Here is a 25,051-nt window from a genome sequence, read left to right as displayed (position 1 = left end):
CTGACTATTATTATTGTTATTATTATTACTACTACTAACAGGAGACGACCCGAGGTGTTACACACCGATTTTGTTCAAACTCGGGGGATTGGTACACCTTCATGTAACAATTTTAGCCATATCGGTTCATTTTCACCCATTGGGTTCAAATTGATTAAAATGTGATCAATTTTGATTTTTTTCGTCAATTTTTTAAAATTTTTCACAGGGGGACCCCTGGAATCGGTCAAAATCCCATGTTATTTTCAATGGGGAAATTTCCATTTTATGTTGTCAAAAACATTTTTCGTTGCCATGGCAAAACCGTTGCCCATTGAATAAAATCCCTTTAGGATTTTTCATGTTACATGAAGGTCTACCAATCCCCCGAGTTTGAACAAAATCGGTGTGTAACACCTCGGGTCGTCTCCTTGTAAGTATTGTTCTCGAACATTTTTACCTCTCCGAGGGGACAAAGTCCCCTAGGAGGGGTTATACAACGACCGTGTCTGTCTGTGGGTCTGTGGGTGGGTCTGTGGGTTCGTCTGTGGGTGGGTCTGTGTGTGGGTCTGTGGGTGGGTGTGTCTGTCTGTCAGGACTGCGAACGCGTTCGCATTTTCGGTGCAAAGTGTAATCACTGCGTACGCAGTTTCTCAAAGGGTTGGCAAAACCACCGTGTGACGGTGAGCGTTAACGGATGCATTTGCGGTTTGGTTTGGATGGTGTTTTTTCGCTCACCGTCGTGACGGTTTGGTGTATTACGTTTTTGTAATGTTTATGCGTAGGTTGTGAGTGTTGAATTTGTTGTGTTTGTGTTCTGATGGATGTGCATGTTGAGTCTGTTGTGTTTATATGGGCGTTTTCTCTCCAACTTCTTCTTAATGACTTTGGGACGGACCGAGTGCTGAGTGTAATGCTACCTCTCAACGTCCAATGGCAGGGTTTCCACCAGTTGTACACGGTATTCGTCTTAGTATCAATTTGCGATCGCATCGGGCGGGATTTGAACCCGAGACCTCCTGATTGACAGGCGGACGTTCTACCACAGAACCACCGACACTTGTTACGCCTTATTGAAAATTAGACCTTCAGCTTTATCGGAAGCGTATTTAATAGAGTACGAAATTTTGGTTTAATTGAAATAGAATTGAAATTGAAATTATTGCATCGAAGAAATTCTAATTTAGCGATTTCTCATTTGATTAAAAACAAATGCGTCACCCAGGTTTCGAACCCGGGCCGTTCAGTTAGGCAGTCGAGCGCTCTACCACAGAACCAACGATAACTTCAAGCTACACTGCAAATAAGACACTCATTGTAAGCATTATAGTTAACAAAGTCCTGAAATTTTTTACGAATGAAATTGTGAAGGCCTAATGTGGTTTTTTTACGAAAAAATTATAAAGACTTAATCTTGTTTAATATAATAAGTTGCTTTATTTCAATTTGGTACTTTTGTTTAGTGTTTTTTTAATGAATGGAGTTTAAGATTGTTTCTTCTATTATTTGACGTTTTATTTTTGCGGTTGTATATTTGTTTTATCTTTTATTCTTTTAAAATTATTTACTTCTTCCGCAAAATGGTTCATTTTTTGGAGGAACCTTTTTACTTATTTTTTGTGTATTAATGTTTTGAGAACCTTTACGTTTGGGGAAGGATAATTTTTGACGGAACCTTCAAAGTGTATACGTCGCATTTTCAAAAAATTTAATGGTCAAATCTTGTTTTAGCGCAGTCAGCAGATAAGATAAAGGGTAGAACCCGTTAGTTTTTTGTAATTTATTTAGTTTTTTTCAGTCGTATATTCTTATCTATTAGGTTTAGCGTATTGGTTTTCAAGCTTAATAATTCATTTATTAACAACATATCGAGTTGGTCTGGTTTTCAACTCGGTCGTAATTTATTTTAAACGTTTTCTCGGCTGATTAAGATGTTTAATGCAGTTCATCAATTGGGTTCGTTTGTGTTTATTTATAAAGAACCCTAACTATTCCCTCTACGGTCATTTATTGATATACGTTTAGTCAAGTGGCTTTCTGTGCTTTGTGAATGGTAAGTTTTTCGCTTCTTGTTAATAAGTTTTTTGTTGGTGTGGATATTTGGATATCTACGATTCCTAATGCAGTCATTGATATCCTGGGTGTGCGAGTCATTATATGATATGGGAAATTGGACGGTTTTGGTCTTTTTCATGCGGTATGTGTCACAACGTCAACAGGTTCCGACAGTCTACGAGTCGTCCACTACCAGATATCTACGGTATCTTGATCGGGCGATAGTTGAAATAAAATGAGCGTTAACTATGCGGCAAGTATTTCGTAAGCGACAAAAATACAAATACCCTCTGTAGATATTTCTTTCATTAAAATTGGCTTCGTATTATTTTTAACTGCTAAACTTGTACCGTAAATAGGGTTAAAGTCAATTGTGCATTGTTTTAGTACGTCTAACTCACTGTTGTAACTACTTAATTTATAATATTCTGAATAAATTAATCTCGGTTGTTTCGTCTCAATTATTTTAATTCAAATTAAAATTTTATACCGGGCGGGATTGAACCGGGATTACGTTATTAGTAAATAACTCTGAATTGGGGAGATATAACTTAGAGGGTCATCTCGAGAAATTATTACCACTAGGGACAATGCTTCCGAGGAGAGGTATATTTTGGCTTGCCAACTTGTTAATTTTACACAACCATTTAATAACAACCCAAAATCGATTGATGTACGGGATTATTTAATAGTAATATAAATAATTATAATATGTAATATAAATAAATATAAATTTAAGTTAAATTTTACCCAATTCTGATACATTTTGTGAACGTCATACGCGTTTAAAATGATGTTCCTTTTTCGTACGCTTGTCTTTATCCAAGAACGCTTTATCACGAATACGCGGGTTGCGGCAAATCCCCTCAGACGCCGGAATGGCCGGGATGCGATGAAACTAAACGACACTCCATTATCTTACAAAGGCAGCGCAATTTGCTCGCTATCCTCGCTGTGGAATACGTCGATTTCAGCCGCCTCAAAATATTTCAAATTTGCATACAACGCTGCTTAAGACGCCTTTTCATCTAACTCCTCCCAATAGACAGTTAGTTTACGGGATGGAAACACGTCACGTTGTAACTTTTACGACCCTCCCCCCATTGCTAGGCGAGGGTTGGCAAAAAACCGGCTTTTTTAAAAATTGAAAAATCCAGTATAGATAAATCCGGCTGTAACCGGTGGTTTAAACCGGTTAAAACCATTAATAAAAAATGATCAAATTGCTTATATTAAGCCCTCATTGCTCAAATTTCCCGATTTAAAAATTACGTTTTTGCGCGTGACAGTACCTTTACATTGTGAGGTATAGCAGACTTATTTACCCGCTTTTATACCCTAACATGGCAGCGTATTTTCACGGGCAAAATTAATTTTAAGATCCCCCAATTGCTTATATGTTAGCTCTCATTACTCGCGACAAAAAGTGAAGGTTAAGTTTTGTCAATGTTTCTAATTAATTTCTCAATTTTTTTTATAAAAAAAAAGTGGTTTTAACCATGGATTTTATTTGGTGGTTAAATCCGGCTTAAACCAGGGTGGTTTAATCCAGTCTGGCTGGCTCTTGGCAACCCTGTAGGCGACTGAAAAGGAAATGACGCGGACGATGTTTGACCCAAACAAATGAGCTTTACTTTCTAGACAACAGGGGGCGCAACGGTCCAAAAAACCCCCCGGACGTTTCGTTTCGAACACGCCAACTCGGACGCGTTTTCCGTTGCAAATCCGGCAAACGGCAAAGCGGGAAGCGGATACTTTATTTTTATTTTTTTGTTGCCTAGAAAACAAGAATTCGTGTAAGTAGAATATGGTGTTTTCTTTTTCGGCGTCGCAGAAACTCAATTTCCCCTTGCTTTGTAGCTTTACAGCCCAACACACGCGTTCCCTTTAAAAATTATTAAGTGCTAGCGCCACCCGGTATCAGACAAACGGTTTTTTCTCGTTTTCTATAGCGAAACGGCACCCGTATTTCTGGTATTAACTGCATTTTCTTTGTTTCCTCTTAAAATCGTCTCGTCTAAAATGACTTTTGAGTTATTATTTTGACTGCCTTTGTAAAATTAAAATCTAAAGCCTAAATATTTGTTGGTGGCCGAAAACTGTCATTTGAAGCTATTTAAGAAAACCAATTTAAGGACAATTTATATACTAGGGTTAGTGATTTTTTGAAAATCACGAAAAAAGCGATTTATTTGATTTTAAATTGAATTTTCATTGAATTTTTTTAATAAATATATAAAAAAATATTTAAAAAAATAAATTGCTGACAACTCCGGTGTATATTTATCAGCAAAATTCACATAACATTTTATACTAGGAGTGATTTATTTATAAGGGTGACATTCAATGAGAACCTCCAATGAAGACCATACATGTATGATTATCATTATTTCTAGAGATTTTCCGCATTTCCTATAAATTAAACCTGAAATTATTGGATCTCCTTATAAGTAATTAAACAAAGTTTACACTCACGACGCTCAATCGACATCCTCAACTATTTGATTTCATGGAACTTCTGTTTACAGACTTATAAATAGATGATGATTACATTCTAAGAACATTCTTGGGTGAATTTCATCTGGAAAATTTTCGTTAAATTTAAAAAGACATTTAAAATTAATATTCAATAGGAGGGTTGAAATAATGTCATTAACGTAACTATCGGGTTGCAATTAATTAAGGACGCTAGGTACCCCAGTATAGCGTCAAACGTAGTAAAGTTGGCCGTAGTTATGGTTCGAGGGAAAAGGTGGCATTTAACTGCACCAGCTCATATCACCGCCACGAAATTACGAACCCAAAGAACCGGGGTTTTCGCTTTTTTATTTTATTTTTATTTATTTATTTTCAAGTTTGGGGTGCTTTCGTTTTTAGAAAGTAATTTTTTAAGTTTGGGGTGCTTTCGTTTTTAGAAAATAATATTTTTAAGTTTGGGGGGCTTTAGTTTTTAGAAAGTAAATTTTTTAAGTTTGGGGGGGCTTTAGTTTTTAGAAAGTAAATTTTTTAAGTTTGGTGGTTTTAGTTTTTAGAAAGCAAATTTTTTAAGTTTGGGGGTGCTTTCGTTTTTAGAAAGTAATTTTTTAAGTTTGCGGGGCTTTCGTTTTTAATTTTTTTAAATTTTGGGGCTTTGTTTTTTAATTTTTTTAAATTTTGGGGCTTTGTTTTTTAATTTTTTAAAATTTTGGGGCTTTGGTTTTTTATTTTTTTTTAAGTTAGGTTTGGGGTCTTTTGTTTTTCAAGAGGTTTTTTTCCATTTGGGGAAATCTCGTCTTTCGAAAATTATTTTCTCGTTTTTCAAAAAATGTTTTTCAGTGGGCGGACTTTTGGTCTTACGAAAGTAATTTTATAAGTTTGGGGGATTTTCTTATATATAGAGTTATGTTTTATAAATGCGATGTTATTATCTGTTTAGTTTTAGCAGCGTCATTATCAGGACATAAAAGCCGATAAAACTGTCTTCGTCGGGACAATAAAGTGAGGGCTTATTAATAATAAAGAACCATATCAATCGACAAATGACGAAAAAACCATCAATTTTCTTTTTATCAAAAACACACCCAAAATGAGTCAGCTGTGTAGTCCCCGCGCTGCCGCCCGAATTGTATCCATAACGGGGGGGAGGGAATTCCCTTATCTCGCCCCCCCCCGGCTGACGTATAGTTTTATCCTTTATTAGGGCGTTTGCCCCAAAAAGTCGTGACGTTCATCAGGCTAATGTTGATCGAAATCTGCCCCGTGCCCCAACCCCAATCATCCGTTCTACGTGGTCAAAATAGTGGCAGACATTCTTCGTTACCCGTATAGACGATACCCTAGTTAAGTTCAGTCTAGGGGCTGGGAAATATCGAAATTTAAAAACATATATTTAGATTTCGTATCCACCGTTACAATGCAAGATCGAACCTAATCAAAAAACTTTGCAAATATGACTTGTGTTTTATTTATTTTCTGGATTTGCAAATGTTTTTGTAGAAATTATGTATATTTCTTTTATCTCAATCCGATAGAATTTACAAAAACGGGATTTGAATATTTTCTAAGATAATTTTTGTGGATTTCCGAATTTGTTCAGAAATTTGGTCGATTTTGTATTTTCTTCAGAAGATTTGCAAGTTTTGGAAAAAAACGAAACCATTATTATGCAATTTCGAAATTTTTACTTATTATACCATACGAGTAGATGAAAAATAGACCTCGCGCCTCTAGAAGTGTTCCAACCGCAGCGCGCCGATGTTCAGGAAGAAGCCGACTGTACAACATTTTCGGGGCCGCGAGGTTTTTACGTAAAAAAAATATAATATAAAATAGGCCTAGTAATAATATTCGGTTCGATAAAAGCACGTCTCCGTAAAAACTTCACTCTCATCCATGCCTTCGAAAGCGCTGTTTACCCAGGCTGTCTTTATCTACGTAAGTTTGTGAGATAAATATGGCTATTTAAGATGAGGCCGGAAGCTGAATAAGAGCGGTATTTTTTTCTATTAATATTCCCCCGGAGAATATAGATTTGTATCTCGATGGGCAGATCATCGGGAGGAGCCGGGGTTGCGGCTTGATACAGCAATTACGGAGTTTCTTGTTAATATCGGAGATTGCGATTGGTGGTTGTTATGACAACCGTCTTCTCCCAAATTGAGAGGAGATTATATAGGGCGCTCTCGGCGTAGGGGGGACACCCTCCCCACTTTTGCCGCCGCCGGGGGCTCAGCCAGAGACGGGATTCAATTTCGACACAGCCCCGTGACGTCACGCCACGTATCAGAAAAAGCTGGCTTGTAGGCGACTTTTCGATCTTTTATACGGAAACGACCCGGGATTTTGGGCTGCCTTTAGATTCACACTGATACATTGTTTCGGTGCCTGCGTATTTAACGATTTTTTTAATGAAATTTATACGTTTTAGGTTGGATATATTTGGTACCAAAGCCTTCCAAAGGGCTATTCCCCTTAAATGATAATTTTGTTAAACGCTTAAGCTTATTTCATTAATTCGAATTAATTAATTTTTCCTGAATTTTATTATAATTATAGCCAGACTTAAACACGGTTTTTTTGGAAAAAAAACTAATAGTTTAATTTAAATATACTTGAATTATTTTTGTTTTTATTGATATTGTATTATTTTATGCCTCATATGCATGCATTTTTAATGTAAACCAAAATTTTAAATTAATTTGAAATAAATTTAATTAGTACTTGTAATTTTTTGGTGATTTAAGTAAACAATGTTTTTAAAAAATCATTTGATTGAAATCGCTGTCTTAACTGATTTAAATCAAACAAACCTGAGCTTAAATTTCGGTATAATACTTTGTTAGTTACTTTGAAACTTTATTTAGCTTTTATGATGCAAACAAACAAGCTTTAGCAACTGTTATTCTGAGCGAATAGACGAGTAAAGAAATTGTTTGCCAGTTTTTTTTTTAATTTCCACGTGGAAGGTATTTTGAAAATGGGGGTTATCCAGCCTAGTCACGTGATATTTGTGATGTTAGCGACGTCTTACGGCTGATTTTTACAAATATCAATCTTTTTTCATTGGTCTATGAACGTCGGCTGCTTATGTTGTAATTTTTTGTTTACGATATACATAAAAGATCTCTTATCGTTTTACTAATATTGAATATAATTAGTTTCAATTAATTTTGTGAAAAGAGTGTTCAAAGTGTGGCGTTAAAGCATGGACAGTAAATTAAGAGGACAGGTTTTCGATAGCCTTCCACAGTGCATTTTATTTCTCCCCGCGTATCAATCAGCTCGAGAGACTCCGAGGGAGTCTTGCAAGGTCGTTTGTACCACGTGATCTTAAAATTTCAAAATGGAAATCTAATGCGGTTGATATTGTTACGTAATTTTTTGCGCTTTATAATTTAGTAATTTTTAATTTTGGTTTTTTAATTAAGTAAAAAATATCAACTGATATTTAGTATATCATATTTAATCTATAAAAACGTGAAAAAATACCTTTTGGCGTAAAAATGTACTTCGTGTTTATCTTTTTTCTTTTTCCAAACAGTATCGTCCACTCTTAGCGATACTTGTTTTTTTTTTCAAATAACCCTGGACGACTCCCGTAGTGTGATTGGTTTACGGGGGCTAAAAACCAGGCTTTTTACGGATCCTCTAAAATCTACTATCCATGGTTGAACGCTAATTTCATCCACCCTGTCCCCTATCACAACCCTGCCTTTGAACTATGGCCGCCATCTTTTCTAAATTATATATATATATATATATATATATATATATATATATATATATATATATATATTTATATTATTAAATATGCGTGACAGGGTTCGAAATAAAAAACCTACTTAAAAACCCACTTTAAAAAAAGGTGGATTTTTTTTATTTAAGAAAGACTCAGTTCACACTAGTGTTAGTTTCAACACATGTGTATTCAAAAATTTTAAATATATGATTCATAGATTTTACTAGAAATGTCTTAAATTTTATAGATATCGCGAGTCGAAATACGTCGATTTTTGTTATGTAAACTTGTTAGCCTAAATTTTAATAAAACCCAATAAAACCCGATGGGTCTGGGTTTTTTTAAACCGGGTTTTTTAAAACCCTGCAGCGTGACCTATGACGTCAGATTTGGTTTCCCTTAGTTGTGACAAAAAGTACCATACTAATAGTTAATTTTAAAGCCGATAGATGGCTGTGTGGATAGATCGGTCGTGAAAGCCTAAAAACCGCGTATTGGGTTTGGTTCGTAGCGCCGAGAGCTGTATGTCATCGTAAGTCAGCGCGCGCGGTCAACCGTAGCGTAGATCAACACGAAACGAACAATAATGAAAAGCGAACGAAAAACGCAGAAACGGAACGGAAAAGCGAGAAAACGAAACAAGCGGAATCTGCTGAAATCAAGATCGAAAAGAAAGGAGCTCGCTTCTCGTTTTCTCCGCTTCTTTATAACGGGGAGGAGGAGCGTGCGTATCTCGCTAACTGATCGCGGACACATCTCGAGCCGACCTGAGCCTCCTGCTTTCTCGCTCTCTTGTACAGGGTGTCTGCGCTTGGCAGATCATTGTCTTTTCCTTGTCATCTATAAAAGCTTCAATTTTTTCAATGAATGAGATAATTTACTTTTCATTTTAAACCAATTTTCCTTGAAAAACAATGATAGTAAGAAAACCGTCGGTTCAGTCGAGGAACGTTTTATGGGAGTCGGTTATTTTTCATTTTAGGATGATAGTCGGTTATTTCTCACTCAAGGATTATAGCCGGTTATTTTTCACTTAAGAATGGGAGTCGCTTATTTTTCACTTAAGAATGGGAGTCGCTTATTTTTCACTTTGGGAAGATAGTCGTTTATTTTTCATGTAAGGATGATATAGCCCGTTATTTTTCATTTAAGGGTGATAGTCGGTTATTTTTCATTTTAGGGTGATAGTCGGTTATTTTTCATTTTAGGGTGATAGTCGGTTATTTTTCACTCAAGGATTATACTCTGTAATTTTTCCCTCAAGGATTACTCTGTAATTTTTCCCTCAAGGATGATAGTCGGTTTATTTTTCACTCAAGGATGATAGTCGGTTTATTTTTCCCTCAAGGATGATAGTCGGTTTATTTTTCACTCAAGGATTATAGTCGGTTATTTCTCACTCAAGGATTATTGTCGGTTATTTCTCACTCAAGGATTATTGTCGGTTATTTTTCACTCAAGGATTATTGTCGGTTATTTTTCACTCAAGGATTATAGTCGGTTATTTTTCACTCAAGGATTATAGTCGGTTATTTCTCACTCAAGGATTATAGTCGGTTATTTTTCACTCAAGGATTATTGTCGGTTATTTTTCACTCAAGGATTATAGTCGGTTATTTCTCACTCAAGGATTATAGTCGGTTATTTTTCACTCAAGGATGATATCAAGTCGGCTACTTTTCACTTAAGGATGATATCAAGTCGGCTACTTTTCACTTAAGGATGATAGTCGGCTAATTTCACTTTATGATGATAGTCGGTAATTTTTTAGTTAAGGATTTGCGTCGGTTATTTTTCACTTAAAGATCATAGTCGGTTATTTTGAACTTAAAGGAAGTATTAACTAAATAGAGAAATAATCGGCTAGAACACGCTACGGTTTGTTATTAACGTAGCTAGCGCCAATCACCTCAAGCTTGCTAAGCCTGTTGGCTGAAATGTTCAATTCTTTGATCAATGCCCTACAATTTTACTGCGTGACATTTTTGTTTTAGCACCTAACGACCAAAAATATTTTTTTAACGAAAATTGATAATATTCTTCTTCATTTCGTGTGACGAAAAAGTAGAGTGTGAGAAACCGAAGATTTCGTATAAATTCAAACGCTGCAGGATGGGCCAACATTTTTACCTACCTTTTAGTACAAAAGTACTTCTTGAAATAGAATTTATTCCTATCTCCTCCAAGTGGCGAATTTTGGAAGCTGATGAATAGAATTGGGGAATCAGACGATTTTTTAACAGCATTTCTAAGCATTTTTTTATATAATTTATTTATTTCACACCAAGAAATTGACATCAAAGATGTTTGGAACCCCGTTAAAATATCTTCTGCTTCCCCAATTCTATTAATCAACTTCCAAATTACGCCGCTTGGAGGATATTAGGAATAACGTCCATCGGTGAAAATTTAAAAAAATAAATGAAGGCTAAAAATCCTTTGGTAGTTTTTTTTGGAAAAAAAAGGGCTGACCAATAAAATAAAATCATCCTGTACAAGAAAAGGAATGATTTTTTACGTATAGTCTGTCGTGCCTCGAACCCGTCGCTGCGTTCTCTATTATATTTTGGTCGTCTATCGGCGTAAGGGGCTTAGTAGGGAGCTTAGGGAGATTCCTCCTATCCGTGGCTTTAACGTTTCATTCCGTCGCCACCAGAGCGGCGCTGCGAACGCGCTCTGAACCCGAGCCTTTCCTCGTATTGATCGGGGCTTCGGCGGCCCGCGAATCTTTCGGCTCACGTGCCCCCTATTGGGCTTAATCGCGTATATATATACGCGGGGGGGGGTAAGAAAAATAATGGCTTGATAGGCTTGTCGCCAAGCAACTCGGCGGCCAAAAGAGCCCTTCCCCGAGACCGTGTCTCCCCGCTTCATTCCGAACACGTAGTAGGCAGCGCCTTAGCGCCGAGAAGCTTTTACAAGCTTTCACGTTAGGATGACTATTATACGCCGAATGGCTTCTATCGCGTCATCCGACGCTGATATTTCATACCGAAATGTTGCACGCGCGCCGCCTTGCCAGACTGTTACGAAGTGAACGCCAATCTCCCCCCCCCCCCCCCGGTAGGGTGGATTATAATTGCTATGTCTTTGTCCGTCTCATTTGACTCTACTCTATTCTCTCACTTATACAATTATATATTCTACAATCCGTTTATTTGAATAACATTCCGAAAATTGGCCCAGATTGATTATTTATTTACTTATTTATTTATTTATTTATTTACCTATTTATTTATTTACCTATTTATTTATTTATTTATTTATTTACCTATTTATTTATTTATTTATTTATTTATTTATCTATTTACCTATTTATTTACTTATTTATATACTTGTTTATTTATTTATTTATTTATTTACTTATTTATATACTTGTTTATTTATTTATTTACTAATTTATTTAAGTCTACGCTGAGTGTTTGCTCTCCTGAGTTTAGATAAAAATACATTAACTTCTATAATCAGCTATTATACCCAAGGCACCACTGTAGGCCCAAGTCATTCAGAGACTTTTAATGCCATTAATTTTTAGCTAGCGACCAAATCTACAAAAACCTCTGTTTATCGCAACAATTCTTATAGTTGCACTTTCAACTTCTGTAATTGCGGTTGTTACAATTCAACACAATTCCCTATTTAACTAGCTTACAAACCATTTTACATAAAACCATACGATTCGAGGAGGGGGCACGTGCCACCTCGGTTCTCCCCTCTGCACTGTTCAACTCGATAGTAAAATCAGGGTAAAATCAATTTCATTTAAAGCATGATTAAAATCAAGATTTAAACTACACAATGTATTTCAATGGAGGAATACAAAATTACCAAAAATAGGTTCTTAATACATTAAAATACATAGTAAATCTGAGCAAACTAAAATATTAAATAGTAATAGATTAGCTAACAGATAAATGTAAAATATCCGTTAATTATACAGGCAAAAAGCCTTTAATTGTATAAAAATCTATAAATTCAATAAAATAAAAAAAAACGAATTAAATAATTTGATTTTTATTAAAAAGTGCCAATAAAAATAAATCTAACCATAAGTCTACAATTATACCTCATAAGTGTGACAGTTAGTCGGAATAATTATTGGCAGATTTGTGGAGTGACGGAGAGCTCACGTCATTCGCAAAAAGATTAGCGCCTCTAGCGACGCAAATAATGATAAAAAACCTGCCGGTCCCAGCCAATAACTAAGTCCACCAAAAATGTGTGGTCATTATAGAAATAGCTCTTAAGTAAACATTTCACACGAGGAAGATAGGGAAATGAAACTCTTATGTGAAACATAATAATAAACTTATGTGGTATCGTATTTACTGGAACCAAGCTGGAGATAAAGAAGCTAGATTCGCCAGATACTAGCTTTCATTCATGATTTTGTATCATTAATTATTCAACAAAAAATTTCGAAAACGAAATAAAGCCCTAGATTAATTTTGATCTATACATAGATGAATGACTTTTGGGTGTAAATCTGGAACTAAGAAGCCGGTTTAATTGACGTACTAATAATTTCTTGAGGGAAATTCGGTTTTTTGAAAATTGCTTAACCGTTTATGTTTGCGTTATTACAAGTCATTAGTGCGTCAAACGAGAGGAACTAGTCTTAAAGCACTTACGACGGCGAAGCGGACAATTGTGCCATTGTGAAAATCTACTTATTATAGAGAACGCAGCATCCCAGATGAGCTTTTGATGTGGATTCTCTTAATCGATTTTTATATTTTTTTATTCTTACCTATTACACGTGTTGAATTACTTTAGTAATTGTCGTCTCTACAAGCACGCTCGTTACAAACTTGCTTTAAACGTTTCTCAGTTTCCTGTTATAAATTTAAGAAAATGATTTTAAAATATATACATTTCCATATAATAAATTTGTTTCACAATTTGCATAAAGATAGGGAAAATCCATCACATTTATTTTAGAATACCTATTCGTTAAATATTTTTAAATATTTTGTTTTTAAAATGATTTAAAGAACTTAGCAAAATTATTTCGAGATCTTAGCAAAATTATTTCGAGATCTTAGCAAAATTATTTCGAGATCTTAGCAAAATTATTTCGAGAACTTAGCAAAATTATTTCGAGAACTTAGCAAAGTTATTTCGAGAACTTAGCAAAGTTATTTCGAGAACTTAGCAAGTCTTTTAAATATCTGTTCCTTCTGAATAAACAGATATTTTAAAATCACTTAGATAAAAATTATCCTGGCTCCAGGTTGCTAAAAATCGATGACAAATATTTTAGAACATTCATAAAATCTTTTAAAATATTTGGTTTTTAAAAAGATTTCAAGAACTTACCAAAATTATTATCTAAGCTATATTTTATTCGAAACTTCTTATTAATGCTATCACCCAAAATCATTAATAAATTTAATAATTTTTAATTATATTAACTTTGGCCGTAAATCCCTAACGCGACCGAGAGCAGCGGTCGATAATTCTTTGGTGCTCGCGGGGCAAGCCGAACTTCCAACGAAACGAAAGAAGAAAAAGAAAGATGTTCTTTGAACTCCGTGCGCGTCCGAGTGAGTCGACCAGAGGTCCTTAGAGGGCATCGTCTCGCCACGACGGACAGCGGCTTACCCTTTAAGTTTGTATTCCGACCACTAGGACCTCGACCTTTGACTCACGAAGCTATAAGTTGCCAAAAATAGCCGTTCAAAATGTGTTTTAAACCCTCTATAGACGCTGAAAAGTAAGATACTCGTTTCGCTCTTGTGGAAAAATGTTCGCAAACGAGATTAGTACGTAATTGCGAGCCCTTTTAGTTTCTTTACAATGACGTCACGCTGGTTTTCAGTTCGGAATTTGGCAAGACCAGGTTTGTGTTTTTACTATTTTAACAAATTGGGCTGGGCGATTCCGTTATTTCGTGGCAGTGACCATTAATAACGCTCTCCAAACCGCCGCGTTTTTAAGCGGAGACATTTCGGGTCCCGGGCTAAACTATGTTATCACGAGCCCTTATAACTGAAATTTCCAAAGGAAGGGTACTGGTGAATAGCAAGGCAATGTTCCCTAACCCTAAAAAGCATTCTTCTGGGTCCTTTTTCGTCGGGCCCCTGTCGTACCAACCCCCTAAAGAAGCATTCTTCTGGAACCTTTTTCGTCGAACCCCTATCTTAGCGGCCCCCTAAAAAAGCATTCTTCTGGGCCCTTTTTCGTCGGGCCCCTGTCGTACCAACCCCCTAAAAAAGCATTCTTCTGTACCCTTTTTCGTCGGGCCCGTGTCGTACTAACCCCCTAAAAAAGCATGCTTCTGGACCCTTTTTCGTCGGGCCCGTGTCGCACCAACCCCCTAAAAAAGCATTCTTCTGGACCCTTTTTCGTCGGGCCCCTATCGTACCAGCCCCCTGAAAACCATGCTTCCGGCCCTATTTTATCTGGGATTTCCAAAACGTTTAAGTCACTATTCTTGTATTATGATTTCATTTTCTTTGCTACGAAATTTAAAAATATACAAGGTGTCACGGACATTTAAGTACACACAATCCCCATGATGAATTAACTATATTTTAAATATTCAATTTAAATTTGAACAAATTTCCAATCATCTTGTACATTAACTTAACAATCCAAGAGGAATTTTACCGAAAATGAAGTTTTCGAGTTACCTGGTTTTGGAATTAAGGTAGTGAAACGCGAATACGTTAATTTAAATTGATTTTTAGACGAACCGCATTTTTAGAGTTACCTGGTTTTTGAAATAAGGTAGATAGACCCTGTATCATTTGGTACGAAATTTAAATGTCACAATAGTGCGTACGCGGGTCTGTTGGGTGCAGAAATATTACTTGAAATTAAAATTTGCTAACGCAACCGAAACCGTAGTTCAGAAATAATCAGTACTAACTAAAAATATCATTTACAAACAAGTCAATCTTAATTTAAAAAAGTTACGCGCATTTGAAGTTGAAAATCGCCAACAATTACTAAAATGGGCAATTGCGACACTCCCGGGGCCCCGATCTCACAAATGTGAACAATGCCGGAGAGGGTATGATATTTACAATTGATTGAAGTATATATCTAGCGACTTTTAATGCCATTAATGCAGGTTTAAAGGTTTATTTGTGCCATACATAGTACACTCCTTAAAGGAGCGCAGCATTTACAATGAAATTATTACAAAAAATACAATACAACGAATGAGGCCGGATTACATGGCGTACATATTTAAAGCATGTATACATATGTATGAATATTTTATAGATATTTAATGCTGTAATTTTTTTATAGCTTTTAATAATAAAAATTTCCTTACTATATAAGTAGAGTGGCATTATGACCTTGAGACCCTTAATTTGCTACCATTAAATAAAATACGTAGACTAAATACAGTTGATTAAAATGTTGAACTCTTCAATTTTGCAAACACCCGTGTAGTGTTGTTAATTTTCGGGAAAAATAAAATGCTGAAAAATTTCCAGCAATTTTTCCGAATCGCGGGAAATTTTCCGCAAATCGGAAAAATAAAAAAACAGAAACATAAATTACCTTTTAAGGGTTTTTAATGTTTTTAACTTTTTATCGATATAAAATGTCTAATATCAGTAAACATACTACAATACATTAATAATGTTACATTGTTAATCAGCTTAAAGGAAAAGTCCAGGTTGGGTAAAACTTGGGTCTATTTGAAAGATCATGTTTAAATATACTCAAAAATATCAGTCGTAAAATTGTATCTTTTTTTAATGGCGAGAAATTAATTTTTTAACGAGCCAAATTTACCCGCCAAGCGAGCTGCCATTTTGTTTCGCGGTGACGTTTTAGGACTTTAATCACGCGCTGTTCGCGCTATAACAGCGCTCTGTTCCCTGCGCGCGCTTGCTCCGCGTGCGGTCTGCGGAGGGAAGGTGAAAGAAAATGGCAGCTCGCTTGGCGGGTAAATTTAGCTCGTTTAAAAATTAATTTCTCGTCATTAAAAAAAGATACAATTTTACGACTGATTTTAGAGTATATTTAAACATGATCTTTCAAATAGACCCAAGTTTTACCGAACCTGGACTTTTCCTTTAAACTAGTCAAGAGGCTTAGTTTTACTTTCAGATTCGAAAAAATGAGGTGAAAATGCCGCTTTTTTTAAATTTTCAAACAATATATTACTAGACTAATCACGGAATGGAAACATTTTTTATTTTTTCGTAAAAAATACGGAAAAGTTTCCGGAACATTTTCCGAGCAGAAAATTTACAACACTACACCCGCGTTACGATTTCTATTCCCGAAATCCTAAAACAGAAATTTTCTTCACAATCTTCACCCAATAATCGCCCACAGACGAAATAAATATCGGAAACGTCTTCGTTAGTGGTTGTATCTTATCGGGCTCATCTGGATAGCGGCGGAACCATCTTGACAAACAAAATCAACCTAAATTGAAGAATGAGGAAAAACATCGCGCTAAATTCACTTATCTTTGAAGCAGAACAGTCGCGTCCCTTGGTACAATCAAATACAACACGAACAAAAAAATAATACGGAAACAAATTAATTTAATTTTTCAAATTTGCAGAAAAATACTATAAAACCCTAAGAGCAATTATATATAAGTTAAATACTAGGAAACGAAAATTAACCAAAAAACCACGATAATATATAAATATATTTTTTGGTGACCAACTTTTCGATTTTAATCCTCGGCTGTATGGGGTACGATCAACTATTTTTCTGGAGAAACACTTTTCGACGCTTCGGGCGTGCGTTTCGGAGCTAGGGAAAAATCATTTATATTTTTATAAATCTCAAGATGAGGCCAAAGTTAAAAACTCACTTTTTTTAAAACCTACCTTTCGCAGCTTTTTTTATTTTACGTTTTCCTTTAATTTCGCGGTCTCAAACGGGAAAACCTTTTATTTTGAAACGTAATTATATCGGATTTTGGTTAACTTCTCGTGTTGTTCTAGATTAAATTTGCAGATTAATAGCGAGACAGATTTGAAAGGGTGTAATAACGGATCACTTTACGAAAGTTTCTGAGGTTATTACTGAAGCGCTATCTCTCATTTATATTTCGCAGTTCGTTCACCCGTTTCTCACAACCATGCCGTTTAGTGTTAGAGAATGTCAAGGTATATTATTTCAAATTTAAATTTTATGGGTAGAAGCGATTACGGCGTGTTTGTCTTATTCTCTTGAATTTTAATGTTTTAAATTTGAAAAATAAAATGTTTACGATACGATACGGTCATGTTTATTTCTAAATAATTATTAAATTTAAATTTCATGGATGTAAGCGATTTAATTTTTTTTTGGCATTTTATAATAGTACAGAATAGTGTTAGTTTGGTGATTATAAGTTAAATTAAAATATTTTAATTTTAAATTATTATTTATAATTTAAATTCATAAAAGATTATGTTTGAGGAGGATATATTCCTTATTACTAACTATATATTTCAGAAATATTTTATGCAGAATAATTTCGGAGGTTTGATTTTAGTGTTTTATAATTATAGTTTTATATAATTTATTATAATTTTTATAATTTAATTTCAATTATTTACGCGGGTGTGATTAAATTATTTGCGTATTAAGTTTCTTCAATTTATTTTAAACAACTGTCATAGTTTATTTTTATTTTTATCTTTATTTTTATCTTTATCTTGATTTTCATTTTGCTTTTATTTAACATTTAAAAAAAAATTATTTTAAAAATATTTGTAAATTTCTTAATCATTTATACTTTAATTCATACGCGGGTGTATTTGATTTAGTTGCGTATTAACTACATTTAATTTATTTGAAATTTCATATTTTAAAACTTGGTTTTGTAAAATTGATTGTTATTCAGTCAAAAATGTGGTACTACTATTTACAAATATAACCTATTTATAAAAAATGTAAAACGTATATGTATTTTAAATAATCAAATACTTCTATATAACAGCATTTATTCGGATTTAAATTTGTAACCATCTAAATAAATGAGCGCATTTAAAACGCTGACCCAAATGATCGAACAAATTGTTCCAAAAATGAAAATTAAAGTTTATTTCTCATATTATATAATAACGGTACCGATAACAACTTTTATCCTGGAATGGAGAAGGGTGAAAAACCGTAATTAAGCGCGAGCAGAGAGTTGTGTCAGTTTCTAATTACCGACTGGTTAATAAGTGAGAAAGTGACAACCAGGAATTTTTTCTTCGTTTATGCTAAAACAAAATACCCCCCAGAATATAAAGTATAAAATGAAAAATCCATATTGTATAAAAAATGAAATAAGATTTTCCCATACGACCGTGACTAAAATAAATTAAAAACCAGGAAAAAATGAAGATTGAAAAAATGGAAGTGATATGACACTGTTTCGAGCGTATTGAAGTTGATCATATTGCGCGTTATCCCCATCGTCACGTTCCTATATTATAAAGATTCTTCAATGTTGACATTTAAGAGGGTCAATTAAACGTTTCTGACGTTTCACGGTCCGGTGGTCAAGGGTAGAAACGACAAAAAAACAGGTCTTTTAATTGATTCGCTTTTGCGTAGCTCAACAGATGTACGTAATTGTAGCGCTTTGTTTATGACCTCTAAATACCCTTTAAACAATGGCCCGTTTGATATGGTCTTGGATTTTCTTAAGCGCGTGTCTCGTTCGAGGAAAATTAAAATTGAAAGGCGTGTAAATGCGCTTCATAACTCTATATTATTAAAGCTCCTAGCCTCCTATTCTACAAACTGAGCTCCCTAAAGCTTTATTTATTAATAAACAAGCTTTGCAAATATTGTTATTTTGATTATTTGGGTATTCAGAATTTAGACCGTGTCGGCGTACGTAATTTATCAAAATAACCGACATGTAAAGAGTTTAATTCTAACATCCTCGTGCTTAGAATAATTGAGACTATGCTGGTATTTTATCAAATATTACTGCTTAATTCGTTGTTGTTGATTTTTCTTTAATTTACTTAAATCGAATTTTTATTGATTTATTTTACTTAAATCGAATTTTTATTGATTTATTTTACTTAAATCGAATTTTTATTGATTTATTTTACTTAAATCGAATTTTTATTGATTTATTTTACTTAAATCGAATTTTTATTGATTTATTTTACTTAAATCGAATTTTTATTGATTTATTTTACTTAAATCGAATTTTTATTGATTTATTTTACTTAAATCGAATTTTTATTGATTTATTTTACTTAAATCGAATTTTTATTGATTTTAATTATCATTTTGATATTATCATTTTGATTTTATTGATTTTAATTATCATTTTGATTTTGTTGATTTTAATTATCATTTTGATTTTATTGATTTTAATTGTCATTTTGATTTTAATGATTTTAATTATAATTTTGATTTTATTGATTTTAATTATCATTTCGATTTTATTGATTTTAATTATCATTTCGATTTTATTGATTTTAATTATCATTTGGATTTTATTGATTTTTTAACGTTTAATGCCAATTTTTATTCATAAATTCATTAATAATTTGAACGTAGCGGTAATGTAAACTAAAATTTAAATTAATCTTAGTTAAATTGAATTAGTACCGCGTTTTGGCCCTAAGTAAAGTTTAGTTTTGTCCGCAATTATTTCGTGTTTATTATATTTGGAGAAGATAAAAAATTTCAATATTAAAATAGCAAAAAAACATTTTTAAAGTAAATTTATTTCGTACTAAAAGAATAATGAATGTGAATTAATATTTGAAATCTTTTATAAGTATTGGAATATACGAAATTCTATACGCTTAATAACTTTCAAATAATCCACAATTGCATTCCGAAATAAACCTAATTGAGAACAGGGCGTACCGTAGAGGGTCGTATTTTGAAAGGATAAGCGTGGATTTTGCCAAATTTATCCTAATTTTTCCGAGCCACTTGGCGAAATATTTTTCTTAAAAACATTTGGTTCCTAAAAATAAGGTCGTCAAAATCTTCATTCAGAATCCCCTTTTTGGGTAATCTCTCAAAAATGAATTCGTAATATCATTTATTTCGAACAATACAAAAAATCTCCGTCTATTACGCGTTTAAATACCTTTTAAATAAATTTATGGAGACCATTAAATGACACTTATTTCCTAAAAAAAATCAGGAAATACTAAAAATAAGGTTAAGTAAGACGGGGTTAAAAGCAATCCGTACAATTAAAGCTACGGTAATTTATCTGCCAAATAAAATGATGAGATCAAGAAATGATTATATCTTTGAGGTTACTAAAACGTATCTAGTATAAGAAATAGGGGGAAGGGAATTGATTCCAAAAATGTCCGATTCCGAGATGAAATGATAGAAAGAAGAAGGACCACTGCCCTAATTTTAGAGAGGCTAAAATCCAAACCTGTTATAATAACGCGCCCCCATTTTTTCTGCCCCCCCCCTTGCAAAAAAAAGGCCGATCGTGGTAAAGCGAAAATAATCTAAAAGTATTCCCTCATTTTCCGAGCTCGATGCGTTCGGCTCAACGTGGTCGGCGCTAGCTTTTCAAGTTTTCATTGTATTAAAAAGCAATTGTATAATTCGGGTTTCGACTATTCCACTAATCGGATTTACGTGTCGCGGCGCGTGTAGCAGTGGCGGATGTTTCGATTGTTTCGCGATTTGAATAATAACTCTGAGGATCCCGGTGCTTTTTTGTCTGGCTTTCGGAATTTCTGTCAACGTCGATCCGATGGTGTTTTGGATAAAAGTGCTTTGCCTTAAAGGTTCGTTTAGAGGGAATATTTATGGACTTCTCCTCTTTCGCGTATCGATTAATTCGAGGATTAATGACTGGGCGTTAATTAAATTTAATTGTTCTAAATGTTTGGATCGTTTTCCGATGGGGTTTGTACGCCCGCGACGTTCCGCGGTTTGCCACATATCCAAACAGACAATTAATTATTTCTACGATATTGTATTTGGGGTTCGTGCCCGTCTTTTTGATTAATATTGTTTTGGTTTTTTAAAATTTCGTTTCTTTTTCGATTATGGACGTGCTACTAAGCTGTCTCAATAGCAAAATTAAACACGCTTTTTCTAAATTAGGATTAAATTTATAAATCCAACTGAAATGTTTCAGAATTTTGAGTGTATTTTTCCAAACTTATTTCTAAATAACACTTATTTTAATATTCTACAAGAAATTATATTTTATTTGCGAGAAAATCTTGAAAAATAATATAATTTTAGGAATTTCAATGTGATGGAAAATTGAAGAATATACGAAATTTTTTTGAATCATGGAAAATGCAATAAAATAAGAAACGTTTAGAAATCTTTAAAAAAAAATTCAATGTGACGAAAAATGCAATAATATAAGAAAAGTTTAGAAATCTTGAAATCACGTTGATAATTTCAACGTGGTTCGTACACGACCTGGAAAACCTGGAAAAGTCAGGGAATTTGAAAATGTTTCCAAAAGGTCAGGGAAAGTCGGGGAATTTAATTATAAGGTTTCCAAAAGGTCAGGGAAAAGTCGGGGAATTTTAAAAGGTTTCCAAAGGGTCAGGGAAAAGTAAGGGAATTTTAAAATGACAATAAAAAGTAAGGGAATTTTAAAATGACCCTAAAAAATCAGGCAAATATATTTTTGAAAGAAAATATTTTCCAAGATTTTTACCTCAAACCATTCATTTATTCTACAAAAATGGTCAGGGAAAATTTGGCAATTTGGTCAGAGAAAACCTGGAAAAGTCGGGGAATTTAATTCCGGAATTTTTTTACGTACACTGAAAGTGATAAAAAGTGCAACTATATCCCAATAATATTAAATCAGTTTGAAAAACCCAAAAATATTGATATGAGAATTTAAATAATACTTCAAAATCCATTTTCAATTCTTATTAGCAGTGTGAAGGTTTAAATTGTGAACTGATTTGATCTTCCTTAAACTGCGAATTCGCGTAATACCATTAGTGTCAGTGGCGTAGCAAGAAATTCGTCAAGGGGGGTGGGGTCGAAGTATGTGAATGTTAAGAGGGGGTCGAGAAGGGGGTGGAAGTTAAGTACAGTCAAAGGTAGGACCCGGAAATCCCCCCTTGTCTACGCCACTGATAAGTGTATAATATTTTGTTACATAACTGTGACACTTACAATTCTTCACACGCTAAGATTTTACTGAGAGCTATTCACAAGACAGACTGCATTACGGGCTTCGTCGCAGTTTTGCGTCCGCTCCTTTACCGCGTCACACGTAGCCTTTGACAGCGCCTCGCTAGGGGGAGATTTTCTTCTTGAGATGACGTCACTCCATTAATAGTTCTCGGTAAAATATTCCTCAAAGTGACAAACTTATGGAACAATATCATAGAATTATATAGATATTAACATAAGTCTAAGATTCATAGAATCTGTTGTGTGGTGATTGTCGAAGGCGGTAATACCCAGAGCTTTAGACGCGATACAAGGATTTGATTCGGCGAGTGCTAGTGCGTTAATAATGCGCGGTGTCGTTAACCCAATTGATTCGTTCTCGCTTTCGCTCGTTAGCTGGAACGCCGCTGTAGTGGTGTGCGCGACTCGTAATTACGCGTGAAATGTACCGCGTGTTTAGGGGCTATCTTGTTTATTTCTTCCACGCCATCAATTCTCGATTTACATAATCGCCTAATTGCCTACACCGCCTATTCCGCCTTACAGTTTAGTCCGCAGCTTTCATCAAAAGTCAATTCACTTCCTAACGAAACAATGATAATTATTAAGGTGATTTTTAAGAAAAAAACTTAAGGAACCGGGTTCGATCCCAGCTTGTGACTCTCGCCAAAAGCTTGGAACAACTCCCTCCGCGTTGTTTTAGCAAGTTCTCATTCCATTGATTAAAGCTAGGCTAAAATAATACCCAAGGCACCACCTTAGGCCTAAATCAACAAGCGACTTTTAAAGCCTTTAATTCAGGTGGCCGGGTTACAATGCGTAGGAGGGTGGTGGCAAGCCTTTCATGCCACGCGAGCCAATAGCTCCCTACACTAACTAAGGCGTTTTCATTCTGTTCTTCGGTTGCCCCTTTCCATAAAAACTCGTTGAGTTTAACGGTAATAGTGAGTTTAAGCCATATAGCCCGGCCATTTAAAATAATCGTGTTAAAAGTTGCTCGTTGACATAGGCTGGTGATGCGTAGCCTGAAGATAAAGATATTTTGTCTAAAAACCTAAGAAAACATGACAGTATCGGTGAAAACCAAGCGATTTTAAAAAAGAAATTATTATGCCAAATTAAATTTAACAGTTACAAGTGTTTCTATTAATGAATATTTGTTTTTCGAGATCCCAAAAATCTCTAAAACAAGGCGGAAACAGAGTACTTTGAGGACTCGTTAGATATTTTGGTTGGACACTCCAAATTATCAGATCCCTTACCCGCTTTTAGTGCGCATACCAACCTTGAATAACGTATACCAACCTTGAATCAATGCCACCTTAGTGCGTAGCGGCTTCTACTGGTTCAAGTTCATTTCCACAGATGGCATTTCGAAATTTATTTTAAAATTATCTCTGGACTTTTTAGGAATTGCACTCTGTTATGTATATATAAGTATATGTATTTGTACCCCGCTGCTCCGCCTTAAGCACTACAGCGGCCACCTTAAACAACCAGCCCTGGACAAAAGTGCGCTTTGCGAAACAACGTTCGGCCAGTGAGACAGCCATTTTGACCGCCTCACATATAGCAAACAAACGCCCTCATCACGGCCCAACAAAAGGCGACACCATGGGCTGCCCGAGACCCACCCTCGCACAGCTGAGGACTAGAGTGGCTTCCTCTTCCACTGCAAACTACCCTCCTTAGTAGGTCACAGAATGACGAGTGTGTAACACCCATGAGGTTCCAGTGACCCAGCGCCCCGATCACATGACCTTGAGAGCCGGGTATGGAGCCCCCCACAGGCTCCAGTGACCCCATCACACCACTAGATAGGGACAGTGGGAAACTCTGTTATGTATAGTAGAATTACGAAATTTTGGTGTTTCTATTTTAGAAATACTTGCTATTAATGTATAGATCACATTTTTCGAAATGGATGAAATGCGCCATTTTAGTATTTATTGGGAACTATCTATTGTAGTTTTTCGAAATAGATGAAATGCGCCAATTTAATTATGGGAAGCTATCTACGGTAGTTTTTCGAAATAGATGAAATGCGCCAATTTAATTATGGGAAGCTATCTACGGTAGTTTTTCGAAATAGATGAAATGCGCCAATTTAATTATGGGAAGCTATCTACGGTAGTTTTTCGAAATAGATGAAATGCGCCAATTTAATTATGGGAAGCTATCTACGGTAGTTTTTCGAAATAGATGAAATGCGCCAATTTAATTATGGGAAGCTATCTACGGTAGTTTTTCGAAATAGATGAAATGCGCCATTTTAATATTTATTGGGAACTATCTATTGTTCGAAATGGATGAAATACGCCATTTTAGTATTAATTGTAACGCCATCTACAATAGTCTTTCTAAAGCAAATATTGTTGAATTTTTGTAGAGATTGTAGAATTAAATTATATACGCAACATTTTCTTCGCAGTAACGGGAAGTTCATCAAGATTGCATTTTACATTTTTTTTCGGTATTTGCCCATGCGGCGCGAGTGTAGTTATAATAAAGCCTAGTTCACACGGGTGATATTTTTATTTTCCCCGTTTTATCTATAGGCTTTGGCAACGCCTCGGAAAGAAAGTAAAAAAGAATAAAACTCGAAAAGTGATTTCCATTTAGCGAATAGCGGTTGCCACTTTTGATATCCAGCGCGTCTCGAATAAGATTGTCTATAAGGAACAATCTAACTTGAAGCTGTGGCTATAAATTGCACCCCCGAGGCGTTCCTCGCCC

At 34.7% G+C, this 25,051-nt stretch overlaps 1 protein-coding gene across 5 annotated transcripts in view; it reads left to right on the top strand.

The window, feature by feature from the left end:
• Positions 1-25,051, top strand: part of LOC149947307 (uncharacterized) — a 100,272-nt gene that overhangs the window by 39,463 nt on the left and 35,758 nt on the right. For 4 of the 5 annotated variants that reach the window (XM_090171552.1, XM_090171549.1, XM_090171550.1 and 1 more), the window contains exon 1: positions 20,823-20,946. The exons of the other annotated variant lie outside the window; for it this stretch is intronic. In XM_090171552.1, coding sequence (XP_090027678.1) covers positions 20,913-20,946 — 34 coding nt within the window. In that variant the 5' untranslated portion in view covers positions 20,823-20,912. Of the gene's footprint in view, positions 1-20,822; positions 20,947-25,051 lie in introns of those variants that run through there. 5 annotated transcript variants of the gene reach the window in all.

This window comes from Leiobunum rupestre, chromosome 4, assembly GCF_980474605.1.
Source record: "Leiobunum rupestre chromosome 4, qqLeiRupe1.1.hap1, whole genome shotgun sequence".
Taxonomy (NCBI): Eukaryota; Metazoa; Arthropoda; class Arachnida; order Opiliones; family Sclerosomatidae; genus Leiobunum; species Leiobunum rupestre.
Note: the sequence above shows the minus strand (reverse complement) of the source record. Positions and strands in the feature narration are given on the sequence as shown.